The sequence below is a fragment of the Peromyscus eremicus genome, chromosome 20, assembly GCF_949786415.1.
Source record: "Peromyscus eremicus chromosome 20, PerEre_H2_v1, whole genome shotgun sequence".
NCBI lineage: Eukaryota > Metazoa > Chordata > Mammalia > Rodentia > Cricetidae > Peromyscus > Peromyscus eremicus.
Window position 1 is genome coordinate 3,655,435 of NC_081436.1, and position 16,633 is coordinate 3,672,067.

Sequence of the window (16,633 nt, forward strand, 5' to 3'; positions counted from 1 at the left end):
AAACCTTGAGGTAATGAGAAGAAAAAGCAAGAAAACAACACATTCCTAGTTATAGCTTGTAGGTAATGCAGGAAGTTGGTATGGAGTTGTAACAAAAGGCAGAACACAAGAGACTCATGTGTCATCAGCTGGGAGTAATGGCTCTGACACAGAACTATTGGGAGTGAGAGGCCAGCCTGGTCAAGCCCACAGGTTCCAGGGCAGCCTTGTTCACACAGTGAGCACCTGGCTCAAAACAAAATACACACAACTACCACTACCAAAAGCCCTGGACAACCCAGTTTCAAAACAAAACAAAAAAACTGAATTTGATTTCCACATCTGTTAAGTCCAGTTCCAGGATAGCCAGGGCTACACAATCAAACCACAATCAAAAGAAAGTCAATTGTCAATTAAGCAAATGTATGGCCAGTCCTGGTAAACACGAAATGACACGGTCTCAATCCGTAACCTAGGCTGACCTTAAACTCATGACATTTTTGGTCCTCCTCCTTCATTATCAAGTGCTGAGATAACAGGCATGCACCATCACCACCACGTCTACTTTATTTTTTCTTTACAGGATCTCACTTATGTAGTCAATGTTGGTTCTGAACTCCTGATCTTGCCTGTCTCTACCTCCTAAGTTTTGAGATTATACAAGAAAACTACCATATCTGGCATTCTCTTATGGTACTGACCACTTAACCTAGGACCTTATGTATCCTAGACACACCCCTATCCTAACACATTCTCTTCACTCAAACGCCAAACCTTTTCTTTTCCCAGTAAGAAAGAAGCCCTCCTCTTACCTGCTGTGCATCTGTGTCTGACTGGAAAGTGATGTACCAGTTGCTGTTGTGTGCAAATTCACAGCTTATCACTTTGGGGCAGTTTTCACTTTTAAACAAAGCTTTCACTTCCTAAAACAGAAAAAGTAGAGTCAACTCTTAAAACGAAACCACCGGGGGCTGGAGAGGTGGCTCAGCGGTTAAGAGCACTGGCTGTTCTTCCAGAGGTCCTGAGTTCAATTCCCAGCAACCACATGGTGGCTCACAACTATCCGTAATGAGATCTGGTGCCCTCTTCTGGCCTGCAAGCATGCATGTAGGCAGAACACTGTGTACATAATAAATAAATTTAAAAAAAAAAAAAAAAATTTACACATAACAAACATTATTTTATGAGCAACAAAACAGAACTACTTCAGTTCTAATGGCAAGCTAAATTTTCCTTATAGTACTCTCTCCAGTCATTTTCCTCCCCAACTGAGAGAAAAGGGCTTCTTGTTTGTTTAAGACAGGGTTTCTCTGTGTAACCCTGGTTGTCCTGGAACTAGCTGTGTAGACCAAGCTGGTCTAGAACGCGAAGAAATCCGCCTGTCTCTGCCTAACCCTGGTAGAAATTATTAAGGAAATGTGTGTACATCTCTATTTTTAGAAGGGTCTGATTCTGCAATATACTGTTTTATTTTATTCCCAAACCTGAACCACACTTGATCCTTAAGACTGCAGTTTTGTTTTACACTTTGCTAACTGATCATTATTTGAATTTTTCTTCATCTACTCTTATTAGATGAATTCTCCTATACATTCAAAATTAGTATTATTACTGCAATATTTAATGTTTTTTCTCCTTTATGCAATTCTAATACTTGAGAATTAACAAGTTAACAATAACTGATATGAGGGTATTGATTTCAACTCTTGCTTGCCTACTTCCTCCAATATAAACAGTTAAAGGATATTTAGTTTAATAATAGTGATTACCTCTACTGGTGTTGTTTCAGGAATTTCTCTGAGAATTACGATACAACGTTTATGACTCGGTCTCACTTTCTCGCCCTTCTCATCAACTTGTACCATAGGGGAAGCTGAAATTGAAAAAACATCATGTCTCACTTAATGGTATTAATGATGCCATTATAAACCATTTGGTTTGCCGGGCCATGGTGGCACACACCTTTAATCCCACCACTCAGGAGGCAGAGCCAGGTGGATCTCTGTGAGTTCGAGGCCAGCCTGGTCTACAGAGTGAGATCCAGGACAGGTCAAAACTACGCAGAAAAACTCTCAAAAAACCAAAAAACAAACAAACACACAAAAACAAAAAAAACATTCAGTTCAATTTCTATCCAAATAAATTGTCAAATGCTAAGGTAAAATGTCAAAAATTACCGCCATGCTAAAAAAGAAAAAGATATGTATGCAAAGACGATTACCAAATATTATTTGCTAATTACACTGTGATGAAATGTGCTGAAAAGAATCCTCCAGAGAACAAAAAGCATTTACTGTTATGACTTCAACATATCCTCCTTTATCCTAGTGATGAGGATAAAGCCCAGGATTCACCCCAACATATCCACTCTTACATAAATCACCACAAAGGCCAAAAAGCACATACATAGGAAGGGATAGATAGAGGGAAGTATAAGTTCATTATCTAACTTCAGGAGTATTTGTCAAACTATACTATAGGTCACAACTAATTAGCAGGTTTTGAAATCAAATTAAAACAAATGAGGACATTCTTGCTAATACTTGCTGTGTGTACAAGATTAAAAAGCAAATTGTACACACTAACACATACACACACTAAAAGGCCATTTAAAACAATTCCCTGTATGATTAGAAATAACAATTGTTAATTTTTATAACTACAAAAAAGTTAAAAGTCATTTACATACATCTCAACACCTCAAGAATTAAATCCAGATCTGTGGTCAGTTTTTTTATTTCTTCCATGTTGGCAACTGTCCATATTGGGACGAACTGATCACTATCCATTTGAGATATCAAGTAAAGATCCTTCGATAAATTTTCTCTGAAAGAAATAAACAGAAGCAATTATAATATGCAATTCTTGAAAAGCACCTAAAACTGGCCAAGCAGTGGTGGTGCACGCCTTTAATCCCAGCACTTGGAAGGCAGAGGCAGGTGAATCTCTGTGAGTTTGAGGTTAGCCTGGTCTACAGAGCGAGATCCAGGACAGGCACCAAAACACAGAGAAACTCTGTCTCAAAAAAAAAAAAAAAAAAAAAAAAAAAAAAACAAAAAAAAACAAAACACACACACACACACACACACACACACACAGTATTTGAAATTAGTGACTATTCATGTAATATAAAAAAAAAATCATAGACAAATTATAATGCTAAGCATTCACATATACATTTCATCAAATCTTTGTTTGAATCTGAAAAGTGCCCCAAAAGCTACACAGAGAAACCCTGTCTGGAAAAACAAAACAAAACAAAACAAAAAAACAGTACCACATTCATGTTTATCACTATTCCTGGAGAATTCAAAGTAGTGGAGATACTAAGATGAATTATGAAAAGTTCCACAGTTTTATCAGCTCAATTTAAAACATACCAACAAAATAATACATCAGTAACAACTTCAATAGGTTTTGAATCCCAAAGTATATGGAAAAAATGGTTTAACCATAAATTTAGTCATAGATATTCAGTATATAAACATTTTTATGTTTTTTCATAAAGATGCTTGACTACTGTAACTAGAAAGGTATTTAAAATTAAAACTGAAGATTTAAGGGACTCTGCTCAGAGCTGGCATTACAGATGTGTACTCCTAAGGCCTGTTCAAAATCTTGTCTGTTTTGTTTGCATCCAACAGTCTTTAAAGCAGATTAAATAAGAATATCTGTGCTTGGAGGTGGTGAGATATGCCTTTAATCAGGTGAACCTCTGAGATCCAGGCCAGCCTGGTCTACAGAGCCAGGACTGCCAGGGCTACACAGAGAAACCATTTGGAAACAAACAACCCCCGCCCCCCAAACCCAAACCAAACCAAATCAAAAACCCAAACAAACAAAAAAATCCTTACTCTGGATTCTCTTTTCTCTTATGCTGTTCTATTTTAATTTTTTAACTCATAGCAATCATCACCTGTTTATTTGTGTTTATTTTTTTATGTTTTGCAGTTAGATTATGGGTTCATGAAAGATCTTCATGACTCGATAATGCGTTAAAAATCTTACTGGGAGCTGGAGAGTAGGTACAGGAGTTTAAAAGAACTGAATGATTTTCCAGAAGATTCAGGTTTGATTCCTAGCACTCACATGGCAGCTCACAGCCACCTGCTAACTTCAGTTCCAGGGGATTTGATGCCCTCTTCTGGGCACTGCTACTGTTAATGATATATAGATGTATGGGCAGGCAAAACACCCATACACATATTTATGATATTAATGGAGTACTACCCAGCAGAGAAAAACAATGACAGCATGAAATTTGCAAGCAAATGGATGGAACTAGAAAAAAATCATCCTGAGTGAGGTAACCCAAACCCACAAGGACAAACATGGTATGTACTTACTCATAAGTGGATTCTAGATATAAAGCAAAGAACAATCAGACTGCAACCTACAGAACCATGGAGGCTATATATATAGCATGGGAGACCCTAGGATGACTGTGGCTTATAATAAGTTTTGGTTTTACTCAATTACTGAGCAAGCCTCAATGAAACATTTCACTATTAAGATAAGAATTTATACTGTATCAAGCTGATAATAGAAAAATTTTTAAAAAAAAGTAAAAAAATAAAAAATAAAAAAAATAAAAGAAAAATTTGAACTATTAAAAAAAACCAAACATTTTGCTAAAGTAAAAAGGGGGAACTAGGGGCTCATCATTCCTCTCCACATTCTATTCTTTCCCTTGTTTTATATATTTTAAATTTTTTATTGGTGGATTCTGCTGGAGTATCTGCTGCAGATAAGCACTGGAGGGCTCCTGTTGCAAATCATCCTCTGGAGCAATGGAAGGATCTTTCTACTGGCACTTGGAGGAGACCCGATCTGGTGTTGGTGTGGGCCCGGGGTTCTGTTTATGTCTTTCCTCAGGACAATAAGGTTCCTCTTTGGATTCCTGAGCACTGTGTGCACACTGTGGCTGCTGCTGAAACCCAACACGGCAGAGACCTATTGGGCTATTATTGGGCCTTTGTGAAAAACTCTCCCTTTCTGATGCCAATGGGGATTGAGAGTCCAATATGGCCAGCTTTGGCAAGCATTAACGTAAGCCAAGGAACTGTAGCCATGCGGTTGGATTCTCCAGAAGGTAATGTATGGTAACTGCTTTTTCAAGTATGTTTGAGAACGTGACACCCAGACACCTTAGAGATTAAGGATAACCCTGAAGGTCACTGACCTCCATTTGTTAACAGTAGCATGCCAGCTAAGCCTTTTCATTTTCACAGTCCTCTTCAAGCTGGTGTAGTACCTACTTTTCAGGAGTGGCTCTGTGTAACATTTATTGGCCTCCTGAAATTCATTTAGCCCCCTTTGAAGATACCTTAAAATTCATGAGCCTGAATGTAGCCATTATGAGACCATTAGTTCTGCTCCTTGTGAGCTGCCTGTTTTTCCTTTATGGTTCTTAGTTGTTCTTTTGCAGAGCTACTAGCTTAAGTCGTGCTGGGATCAAGAAAAATGGGCCTTGGCGGTTCGTGTTCCTGGAGCTGTATCCATGCCAGTGGATGCCCACAGCTCCAGAAGAGAATTTGACATCACTGCTGCTGTTGTTGCTGTTATTGCAGTGGCGGCCACCGCTGCTACTGTTTCTGGTATACCATTTCATAATTGGTTACTACAGCCAGCACAGTGGAGACCCTGGCAGCAAAAGTACCCACCACAGTTAGTAATCTTTCATTCTATTGGGCATGATAAATTTAATTCAATAGTTATATACATTTCAATTGGCTTTGAAAATTATAAATTTATAAACTCAAGTTCCATTTGCTTTTAGGATACCATCTTACAAGGACTCCAATTTACAGTAAGGCTCATTAAGGAAGGGAATGGCTCAGTTGCCTTTAGCCTACTGGCTACGGGTGGGTTAGAACTTCGAACACACAGATTGCAAGCCCAGCGCCACTTTGAGATCTTTGGCAGCAGTTAACTCTGCAGCTCACAAACGACTGAGCCTGTATGATAATGAGTATTCAGAGACGGGTAATGCCTGGGGGGCGCTCACCAACCTAAGACACTCTGAGCGCCTATGTGGCCTGGGCAGGCGTCTCTATCACAGGTAAGGTGAGACCTACTGACGTCCCAAGCAACTTAAGTCAAAAGCTCATTTATTAGTAAAAGGGGGACCTGTAGGGCCCTGTTTTTGGGTAACTGTTGCCTTGCTTGCTGACCTTGATCTTGATATCCTCCCTATGTTAATTCCCTTCTGGGTTCCACCCTCCTGAATGCTTAAGGGAAGTTCCTTGTCTGTGTATCCTGCATAATGCTTAGATGCAAGATTGTAAAACATTGGCAGTGAACTTCTGCCCTCTGGGGTTCTCCCATTATGCTGTAAGCCTATATTTAAGACCTCCTCCCTCTTTCAATAAACGGCATTTGGCATTAAAAAATAAAAAAAAAATATATATATATCAAAAACTTTCTTATGGGCAGAGTAAGCTCAAAGATCTTTAAATTAAAATTCAACAAAGCACCAGGCAGCAGTGGTGAATGCTTCTAATCCCAGCACTTGGGAGGCAGAGCCAGGTGGATCTCTGTGAGTTTGAGGCCAGCCTGGTCTACAGAGTGAGATCCAGAACAGCAACCAGAACTACACAGAGAAACCCTGTCTCGAAAAACCAAAAATAAAAAAATAGATAAACAAAATTTTAAAATAAAATAAAATAAAATAAAATAAAATAAATCAACTAAGATAGTTGTCATGGCAGTTATTTGTTGAGGGAAGGGTAATAGAAGATACCAGTAAGATACACCAGTAAGAAGATACCTTTTCATCATAAAAGGACAAATTAATACAAGTGCAATAAATGTAATAAAAGTTATTATTTAATAACTTGAAAATCAGAAACCTGTAAACATGGTTTCTGCATAAGTAAAACACTGTGGTGTAAGCCAACCCTGACTTGCAGCAGCCCCATTCTTAACCAGTAGTATCAAAGTGCTTAGCCAAAGAAATTATAATTGTCAAAAGTAAATCAAATTGATATCACATCTAAAGACTTCCCACTTACAAGTAAAACTGGTATATACTACTGGCAATGTAGCTGAGCTACAAATGGTATTAGCTAGACTGGCTGACAGTGTATCATAGATCTAAACTAAGTATGATGCGGCAGATCACAAACAAACACTCTTATTTCAAAAACTAAAAAGCTGTATAAATTACAAAAACCTACTTCTGGAGACATGAGAATGAGCTATGGAAGCTTCAAGAACAAAATTACCGAAGTACCAGGAATATTTTTCCTTCTAGAATACATCTGTGTAGAGTGGTTCAGAATAAGTAATGTTACCGGGCAACAGAGAAGCAGATTTGAACAGTTGTGTGTAGACATGTGGTATGTATATTAGGCAAAGGACTGGCACTGGTAGTTAAAAAGTATCTGTATCTGTATCTGTAACACACAGTCCATTTTTTAAGCATTTCCTAAGATTTTAAGGAAGAAGATAAGAAACTATGAGATGGACTGAAAAATCAACACACAACCAACATTTATAAAACGTACAATAAAGTACAAAAATTAACCGGGCATTGGACACACCCTTGCAATTCCAGCAACGGGAAGTTGAATTAGGAGAATTAACAAATTCAAGTCCAGTTGATATAATTGGGCTACGTAATTGAAGTTTGTCTTAAAAAGAAGAGGCAGCAGCAAGAAATGGATAGAGGGGCTGGAAAGATGGCTCAGGGTTAAGAGGACTTGCTGCTTTTATGGAGGACCAAGGTTCAGTTTCCAGCACCCACAACAACATGGCAGCTCACAACTGTCTTTAACTCCAGTTCCAAGAGATCCAATGCCTTCTTCTTGCCTCTGAGGGCACTGTACATAAGTGATGCACTTACACACGTACAGACAAACAGTCACCTACAGAAAGAGAACCAAGGGCTGAACACAATTTTAATAATCCCAGCACTCGGGAGGCAGAAGCAGGTGTATCTCTGTGAGTTTGATCTAAACAGTGAGTTCTAGGCTACAGCTAGATCTACATAGTACAACTCTGTTTAAAAATAAAAAGGAAAAAGCAGGGTGTGTGTGGGTGTTGTGGGACAAGGGGCAAGATGACCCAAATGACAACAGAAGCAGTTCCAGAAGTGATAAGCCAGTATGTGAGAACCCTAACTATTCAAGTACTTTATGGAAAATGAATTAGCCCACACCAAATTCCAGCACCAGGAATGAGGAGGAGGAAGGACTGGTGGGAATTCAAGAGCAGGCTGAGCTCACAATGAATTCCAGGTCAGCCTTGGCCACAGAGTACGGTCTTCCTGTTGTTAAAAAAAATAAAGAAATTAAAATCTATTTACATCAGCTTGTTGTGACAGTGCATGCTTATAATTCCAAAATTCCTAGGGTGGCTGAGGAGGGAGATCATGAGGGCTGCTAGGGTTGCCTAAGTCTGACTCAAAAATAAAATAACAAACATCAGTTAAAAAAAAGGAAGAAGTGTGTTTCCTTGTGGATGTCAAATTACGGGATGCAGAAAAATTGGTGGAATTGGTGCTGGGATAGGCTGAGTGCTCGGCTAGCACTCATGAGGCCCTGGGTTTAATCCTTGGCACCACTAAAGAAAAAGAGGTGTAGGTGGGGACAAGAGAATTAGAAAACCACAAAATAGCCTTTTGGTAACCATCAAAAACCAAATTATTCATTTGAGAACCAGGGCTGAGGAGAACAGCTCAGTAGTAGCACAGCACTGAAGTGGTCTAGCATGTGAGAGGCTCCAGGTTAAAGATGGAGTGTGTGGGCTGGAGAGATGGCTCAGAGGTTAAGAGCACTGACTGCTCTTCCAGAGGTCCTGAGTTCAATTCCCATCAACCACATGGTGGCTCACAACCATCTGTAATGAGATCTGGTGCCCTCTTCTGGCCTTCAGTCATATATGCTGTATATGTAATAAATAAATCTTTAAAAAAAAAAAAAAAAAAAAAGATGGAGTGTGAGGTGGGGATGGATCTGTCTGGAGTGATAGTGCACGTCTTTAAACCTAGCACTACGGGGGCAGAGGCAGGCAGATCTCTACAAGTTCTAGGAAAGCTGGGACTACAACGTGAGAACCTGGCTCACAGAATCAAAATTTTTAAAAAAAAGCAGAGAACATGAAATAAAATCTATGCTTCTGAGCCAGGCATGGCTGGGCACACCTTTAATCCCAGTACTCAGGAGACAGAGGCAGGCTGAGTTCCAGACAGCCAGGGCTACACAGAGAAACCCTGTCTTGAACACCCCCTGACCCTCCACCCAAATCGCTGCTTCTGGCCTAGAAAATGGAAAACACTACATTTGCATGTATGTCCAAATATTCAATTTTATTTCTTATAGCTTTTGTTTTACTTCGTTTGAGACAGGGTTTCACTTTGTGCCTCTGGCTATCCTGGAAGTCTATGCAGATGAGGCCAGCCTCACCTCAAAGACTCACCAGCCTCTGCCCGTTGAGTGCTGGGACTAATAGTGTATGTCATAATGTCCAGCTGTAAATTGTTTTAGATACTAAAATGTTAACATTTTCCTTTTTTAAAAATAATTTATTAATTCTTATTTTTATGTGCATTGGTGTTTTGCCTGCATATATGTCTGTGTGAGGACATCAGATCTTGGAATCACAGACAGTTGTGAGCTGCCATGTGGGTGCTGGGAATTGAACCCAGGTCCTCTGGAAAGGCAGTCAGTGTTCTTAACCACTGAGCCATCTCTCCAGCCCATATGCTGAAATTTTATGGTATCTAAGCAACAATAAATATTTCTACAGAATTCTCACCTGAAAATAAGCCAGTTTGTTTAAGAGAAAACAATAGTATTATTGATTCTCTGCCTATCTCTTTAGGGTCTTGCTAAAATTACTCTGTTCAAAACTTAAATTGAAGGGGTTGGGGATTTAGCTTAGTGGTAGAGCACTTGCCTAGCAAGCGCAAGGCCCTGGGTTTGGTCCTCAGCTCTGGAAAATAAAATAATAAAAACTTAAATTGAGATATTTTCTCTTCTTTTATTCTACTAGTTTTTAAAAATTACTTTCATTTAGTGCTTTTGGAAAACTCAAGTCGAAACATGATCCTAGAAAAAGTATGCAAGACACTGTCACTATCTGCTGGGAAAAGATAAATCGAATTAAAGGCTATACTTTTAAGTCTAGTTATGAAACAGACTCAAGAATGATAGCAAAATCTATGACTAAAGGAAATGATAACTGCCTATTCCACAGGCAATTTATATCTACTCATTAAAAACACAAAGAAGAATATCAATTAAAAAGATCTGTACCGTGAAAAACAGAACTCTAATTGCTTTTTCAGACATTCTTTTAAGTCTTCTGTAGAAACTGTTGAACTGCTTTCTCCTGATGGCAGAAAACAAGAGGGAGAAAACTGTTGGTTATCAAAGGTGAAACTTACACTATATATATGTATATATATATTCAGAAGTTACAGAGTAACCACCAATTAAATGTACCACAAAACTGTATTTTTAAATTAAGTCTAATTTCTTTCAACTTACACTTTTTTCAGCAATACTTCATATTGACTGAAGAATTATTTTACTGACTGTAGGGCCCCCTTCATTTGTTAACAGTAACAACTGACCTGGTGCTGAACTCCAAAATACAGTGATAAGAGTATTCTACCTAGCACATGTGTGGCAATGGATTCAATATGCAGTGTCACATACATATTTCATACATGTAAGGGCTGGGAAATGCTCAGTCAGTAAAGTGCTTGCCACACAAGAATGACCCCAAGTTCAATTCCCAGAAGGAACACTAAAAAGCCAGATGTGATGACACCATAGTGTACACTTGTAATTCTAGTAGTACCAGGGAGGTGAAATCATGAGATCCCTGGGGCTCTCTAGCCAGCCAGCATAACCTAATGTGTGAGCCCTAAGTCAATGAGACCCTGTCTCGAAATCAAAATGCGTGCACACGCGCATGCACTTCACTAAGAAATAACAAAGGACTATTAATACTAAGCATTTGACTACACTATGTTGTTAAACATTGCCCTGATGTGATTGTAAAATTTTGAGAGGCAGGCAGATCTCTGAGTTTGAGGCCAGCCTGGTCTACAAGACAGCCAGTCAACACAGAGACCCTGTTTCAAAATAAAAAAACAAAATAAAAAAAGTGAAAAGCACCCAGTTCTTCAATGGAAACTCAAAACAAACAAAAAAAGCGGCCCAAACATAATGAGTGGTGATCTAAATTTGAAGACAGGAATGAAAGTGGGCTATATTGGATTTATGTAACTGTATCTATTTTACTAGCAATAGATCCAGTGTGAGTCTTGCTCTTTTTATACCTTTTTTCTTCATTTCTTGATTTTTGTTTGGTTGGTTGGTGTTGACTTTTTTGAGACAGCATTTCATGTTAAACAAACTTCAAACTCACTATGTGGGCAAGCATGACCTTGAACTCCTAACTTTTCTGCCTCTACTGTCAAGTGCTTAGATTACATTGTACAGGGGTAGGCCTCACTATGTAGCCCAGGCAGGCTTTAAAACACATGGAAGCTTCCCCACCTCCCTAGAGCTTATGGGCTCTCACGAGTGTCTGTTCCATGTGTGCGTGGAGGCCAGAAGTGCATGTCTGGTATCCTCTATCATTCTCCACCTTAGTCTGAGACAAGATCTCTCACTGCACCTGCTATGGTGGCTGGCTAGGAAGTGCCCAGGATCTGCCCATCCCTGCTAACTAGTACTGTCTAACATGGGGTTAGACTCAAACCTACCATGCTTAGCTTGTACATGGGCGCTGGGAATTGAGACCTGGGTCCTCCAGCAAGTCCTTCACACACTGAGCACTTCCTCTGCTCCTTAAAAATGACTAGTTGCTAAACTTAATCATATAGTGATAAATTAACTTTATCAGTAGCGAAGGTTTTCCATTCTAAGTACATAAAATATTTTCTTTCTTCTTCCTTTTTTTTTCTTTTGTTTTGAGGCAGGGTTTCTCTGTGTAGCCCTGCCTGTCCTAGAACTTGCATTGTAAACCAGGCTGGCCTTGAACTCACAGAGATCCTCCTGCCTCTGCCTCCCAAGTGCTGGGATTAAAGGTGTGTGCCACCACCGCCCAGCTAATATATGCAATCTTTAAACATTGTTTTTTCACTTTATTATTTTATGTATATGAGTGTTTTGTCTACTTGTATGCCTGTGCATCACATTTGACCCTGCTGTTGGAGGTCAGAAGGGGACATCAGCTCTCCTAGAACTGGAGTTATGGATGGTTTGTGAGCCTCCATATGGGTGCTAGGAACCAAACCCAGGTCTCCTGGAAGAGTGCTATTAACTAGTGAACCATCCCTCTCAGGCCCTGTGGAATACTGTTTTAAAAAAATTATAGAGGGGTGTGGTGGCACAGGCCTTTAATCCCAGCACTCAGGAGGCAGAGGCAGGAGGATCTCTGTGAGTTCAAGGCCTTTGTAACCAGGGCTCTTAACCACTCAGCCATCTCTCCAGTCTGTGGACTCATCACTTCATATAGGAATACCAACCCCACATACCTCACAAATTACCTTATAAGTCAAAAGACTTTTCAGAAATCTAGCCTGGGGCTGAGAGATGCTCCCTGGGTAGGAGCCAGCATAAGGCACTGAACTCAGATTCTAAGCACCCAAGTAAAAAGCTAAGCATGGCTGCCTGTGCCTATAACCTCAGTATACACAGGCACACTCGTGGATGCATGCTCACACCACGTACACACAAACAAGTCTAAGTATTTAAAAGGTAATTGAAGCCAGGAATGGTAGTGAACATCTTTAATTCCTTCAGTACTTTGGAGGAAGGCATATCTGAGTTTAAAGCCAGCAAGTTCTGGGCCAGCCAAGGCTACATACATAGTAAGACATGGCTTCACAAGGAAGAGGAATAATTGAAGACAATTATTTATAGATCTTGTTCTAAGTCACAGGGCTACTTGAGACAGAAAGAGATATGCCTACTCCATATTACAATTAGTTTTCCAAAAGACCCTTCGGAAAAATAAAGTTAGACAGTCACAATCTATGGTTCACTTCAGCTCCCTTTAAATTTCCTCCATTTTTTTTTTTTTTTGGGGGGGGGGGGGGGACAGGGTTTTCTCTGTATAGCTTTGCGCCTTTCCTGGAACTCGCTTTGGAGATCAGGCTGGCCTCAAACTCACAGAGATCCGCCTGCCTCTGCCTCCCGAGTGCTGGGAATTAAAAGCGTGCGCCACCACCGCCCGGCATTTCCTCCATTTTTATGGCTAGAGAGATGGTTCAGCAGTTAAGAGCATGCACTGCACGTACCAAGGAAGAAACCATGATTGGGTCCCAGCAACTATGTTGGGTGGTTCACAACTAACAGTAATTCCAGCTCCAGTGGTGGCCTTTGGGGGCTTGTGAACATACACAGACATATTTTTTGAAAAATGAAAAATACATCTAAAATGTTTTTCAACCACTTTAAATCATATTGACTACTATTCCATATTGGTTGAATCAATGCAGGGGGGAAAAAGATGCAAACAGAATCACAGAAGTCTGTGGTTAATGTTAAAAAGGGACTCCGTTTTTGCCCAAGCTAATCTCAAACTCTTTATCCAGTTGCCTCTGCCTCCCAAGTGCATGGATTAGGAGTGAGTGCTGCCCCTGCCCACCTGATATATCCCCCTGACCCCTGACAGGGTTTCTCTGTGCAGCCCTGGTTGTCCTGGAACTTGCCCTGTAGACCAGGCTGACCTCAAACTCAGAGATGTGCCTGCTTCTGCCTCTCAAATGTTAGGGTTAAAGGTATGCACCTCCACTGCCTGGCTTAATATAATATTTTTTCCTTAAAAATTAATCTCTGAAATAAATATTTAAAATAAATTTCATGCTGACAAAGTGGTTGAAAAAATGGATAAAACTGCAATGATCTCAACTAATCAACAGAGAAACTTAGAACTTTTGAAATTCGAATCTCTCTTTACTTTCTCTTGATATCTTTAATGTCAACTTTTCTTTAACAGGATTTCACAAAGATTCTTCCTCTACAAATTTTACCTCTGGTTACTAGCCAACAGTATTTTTAACAATCACCTAATAGTTATTTGATACAAGCTTCTTTAAAACAAAACAAAATCAAAAACCCCAAATTGATCAATGATGGGAGGAGAGCTAAGGATACTAAATTCTCATTTTAGCAATAAAAAAAACAAAGATTACCAGAAACATCATATATTTGGTAACCCAGATCTTCAGGTCCTAAAATCACTCCATCAGCTGACTCTTCGATGTCTGCAGTATTTCTTGTGGGTTCACAAGCTGGAGAATACATTACTTCATATTCCTTGCACATATCTTCTGAAAGTTCTGCACTACCTGTTTTTAAGAAAGGGTATTGAAATTATTTAAACCCACCTTCAATAACCTTGAGTCACAGTCTCTAAAAAAATTTCAAAGAACTGTACTAGTTGGAGAAATGTCCCCATGGCTTAAGTTATTTCTGAAGGGAGACAAGTTTTGACAGTCATGGATAAGCTACCACTTTATGTATTTGACTGCTGGTGTAACTCCTTTGCTGACTTTCCTGGAAACATTATACACTGTGATAGGTTATCACTTTTCATGATTTCTACTCTGCAGATGAAGGAAATAAGCACTCCAGGTTAACTGCTCAAGGTCAGTGAGTTAATACATCTGATGACAGACTCAAACAAATCTAAGAAATTATAAATGATATACTATAAATGGGCTAGATGCTGACTCAAAAATACACATACGACAGGCAGTGGTGGTGTACTCCTTTAATCCTAGTTTGGGAGGCAGAGCCAGGCAGATCTCTGTGAGTTTGAGGCCAGCCTGGTTACAGAGTGAGATCCAGGACAGGCACCAAAACACAGAGAAACTCTGTCTCGAAAAAAAATAAAAAAAAAAACAAAAAACAAAAACAAAACACACACACAGTATTTGAAATTAGTGACTATTCATGTAATGTATAAAAAAAAATCATAGACAAATTATAATGCTAAGCATTCACATATACATTTCATCAAATCTTTGTTTGAATCTGAAAAGTGCCCCCAAGTGTTGAAAATCGAAGTCTGGCCCCGGTGTACAATGTTTAGGTGAGAGTCTGGCTAGTAAACTATAACTCATTCCATCAATCTATCAATCTGCTCAGGAGCTCCAAACCCTAGGAGCCCTTTGGAAATGATGGCACCTTAAGAGGTGGGACCAAATTGAAGGGAAGAACTTTAGGTGGCATGTCCTAAGCTCGCTCTTTCCTCTCAGGTTCTTTGAGGGTCTCATGACATTAGCAATTCTGTTCCACCAGGAGACCCCCAGTCATGATATTCTGCCACCCCAAATGCCCAAAGTGATGGGACCAAGTTACTATGAACTGAAACCTCATGAGCCAAAGTAAATCTTAGTTCCTTAAAAGTTGACTTTTCTTACATATTTTGTTCAGCAACAAAATGTTAACCAACACATCAAATAATCCAAGGCTATCTCAAACCTATCTGAGCTCATTTGACCATACAATGAACCAAAATGTAATTTTTCCAATAAATACTTACCCTCAGGATGAGACCCAGAGGTGGCTGCAGTTCCATGCCAAGAGCTTTCAGTTACAGGAGTGCCATCAGGATTCCCAGAAGGAGGTTCCTGCCATACTTTGGCATTAGGATTTAAACCAGTGCCTTTAGATGGTACCTGCTAAACAATCAAAAGATCTGTGTAAATTTAGATCAAGGGCTTTTCTATTACTTACCATTTGAAAGAATCTCTCTCTCTCTCTCTCTCTCTCTCTCTCTCTCTCTCTCTCTGTCTACTTCCTAAGTGTCAGGATTACAAGTATGTACCACCATACTTGTTATGTGGTGTGGGGCTTCCTACATGCCAGGCAAACACTCTACATCCCAGACCTTGAAGCATTCCACGTATTTACATACTTAATCCTCCTTTCCCCCTTCAAGTCTATCCTCATCCCTGAAGACAGCAGACAATAAGAACACACTCTCAATGTAGCTTAATAATTACTACTTAAACATAAAACAACTGATTCTCTAGATTGTATCTGAATTCAAAACTCACACTCAAATCTAGGATCATGAATAGTCCTGGGAAATTTTCTGAACTGAACCTTAATCATAAATGAAGTAAGAATTTTTATTTTATTGACAAGGTCTCACTATATAGCCTTGGCTGGCCTGGAGCTCACTATGTAGACCAAGTCAACACTGGAACTCAAAAAGATCTGCCTGCTTCTGCCCTGAGTGATGAGATTAAAATTAAGCACTACCACACCTAGCAGAATTGCTTATTAAAAAAAAAAAAATTCTGGGCATGGAGGTTTACCTGTAATAACAGCATTAGAAGATGGAAGCGGAGCACCAAAAAAAAGCACAAGAAAAGCTACCTACAGAGCAAGCTTGAGGCCATCTTGGACTAAATGAAATCTTGTCTCAAAAAATAAAAGGAATCAGGCTTGGTACAAGCCTTTAATCCCAGTACTGGGGATTTTTTTTTTTCCTTTGAGTTCCAGATCAGTTAGGGCTACATAGTAAAACTGTCTCATGCTCTCTCTCTCTCTTTAAATAATAAACAGGTAATTAATTAATCCTTGAGAGGCATTTAACAGTATAAAATTCCACATCCTTTTTTTTATAAAGCATATTGACTTTAAAAAAAATACTAATTAGCTTGGTGTGGTGGTAT

General features: G+C 39.4%; 1 protein-coding gene across 1 annotated transcript in view; it reads right to left on the reverse strand.

Moving 5' to 3' along the window:
* Positions 1-16,030, reverse strand: part of Larp4 (La ribonucleoprotein 4) — a 38,463-nt gene extending 22,433 nt beyond the window's left edge. The window contains exons 1-6 of the mRNA XM_059246957.1: positions 15,493-16,030; positions 14,138-14,293; positions 10,239-10,314; positions 2,669-2,805; positions 1,749-1,852; positions 792-902 (exon numbers count right to left, since the gene is read on the reverse strand). Coding sequence (XP_059102940.1) covers positions 792-902; positions 1,749-1,852; positions 2,669-2,805; positions 10,239-10,314; positions 14,138-14,270 — 561 coding nt within the window. The 5' untranslated portion in view covers positions 14,271-14,293; positions 15,493-16,030. The remainder of the gene's footprint in view (positions 1-791; positions 903-1,748; positions 1,853-2,668; positions 2,806-10,238; positions 10,315-14,137; positions 14,294-15,492) is intronic.
* Between the last annotated feature and the right edge of the window lie 603 nt (positions 16,031-16,633).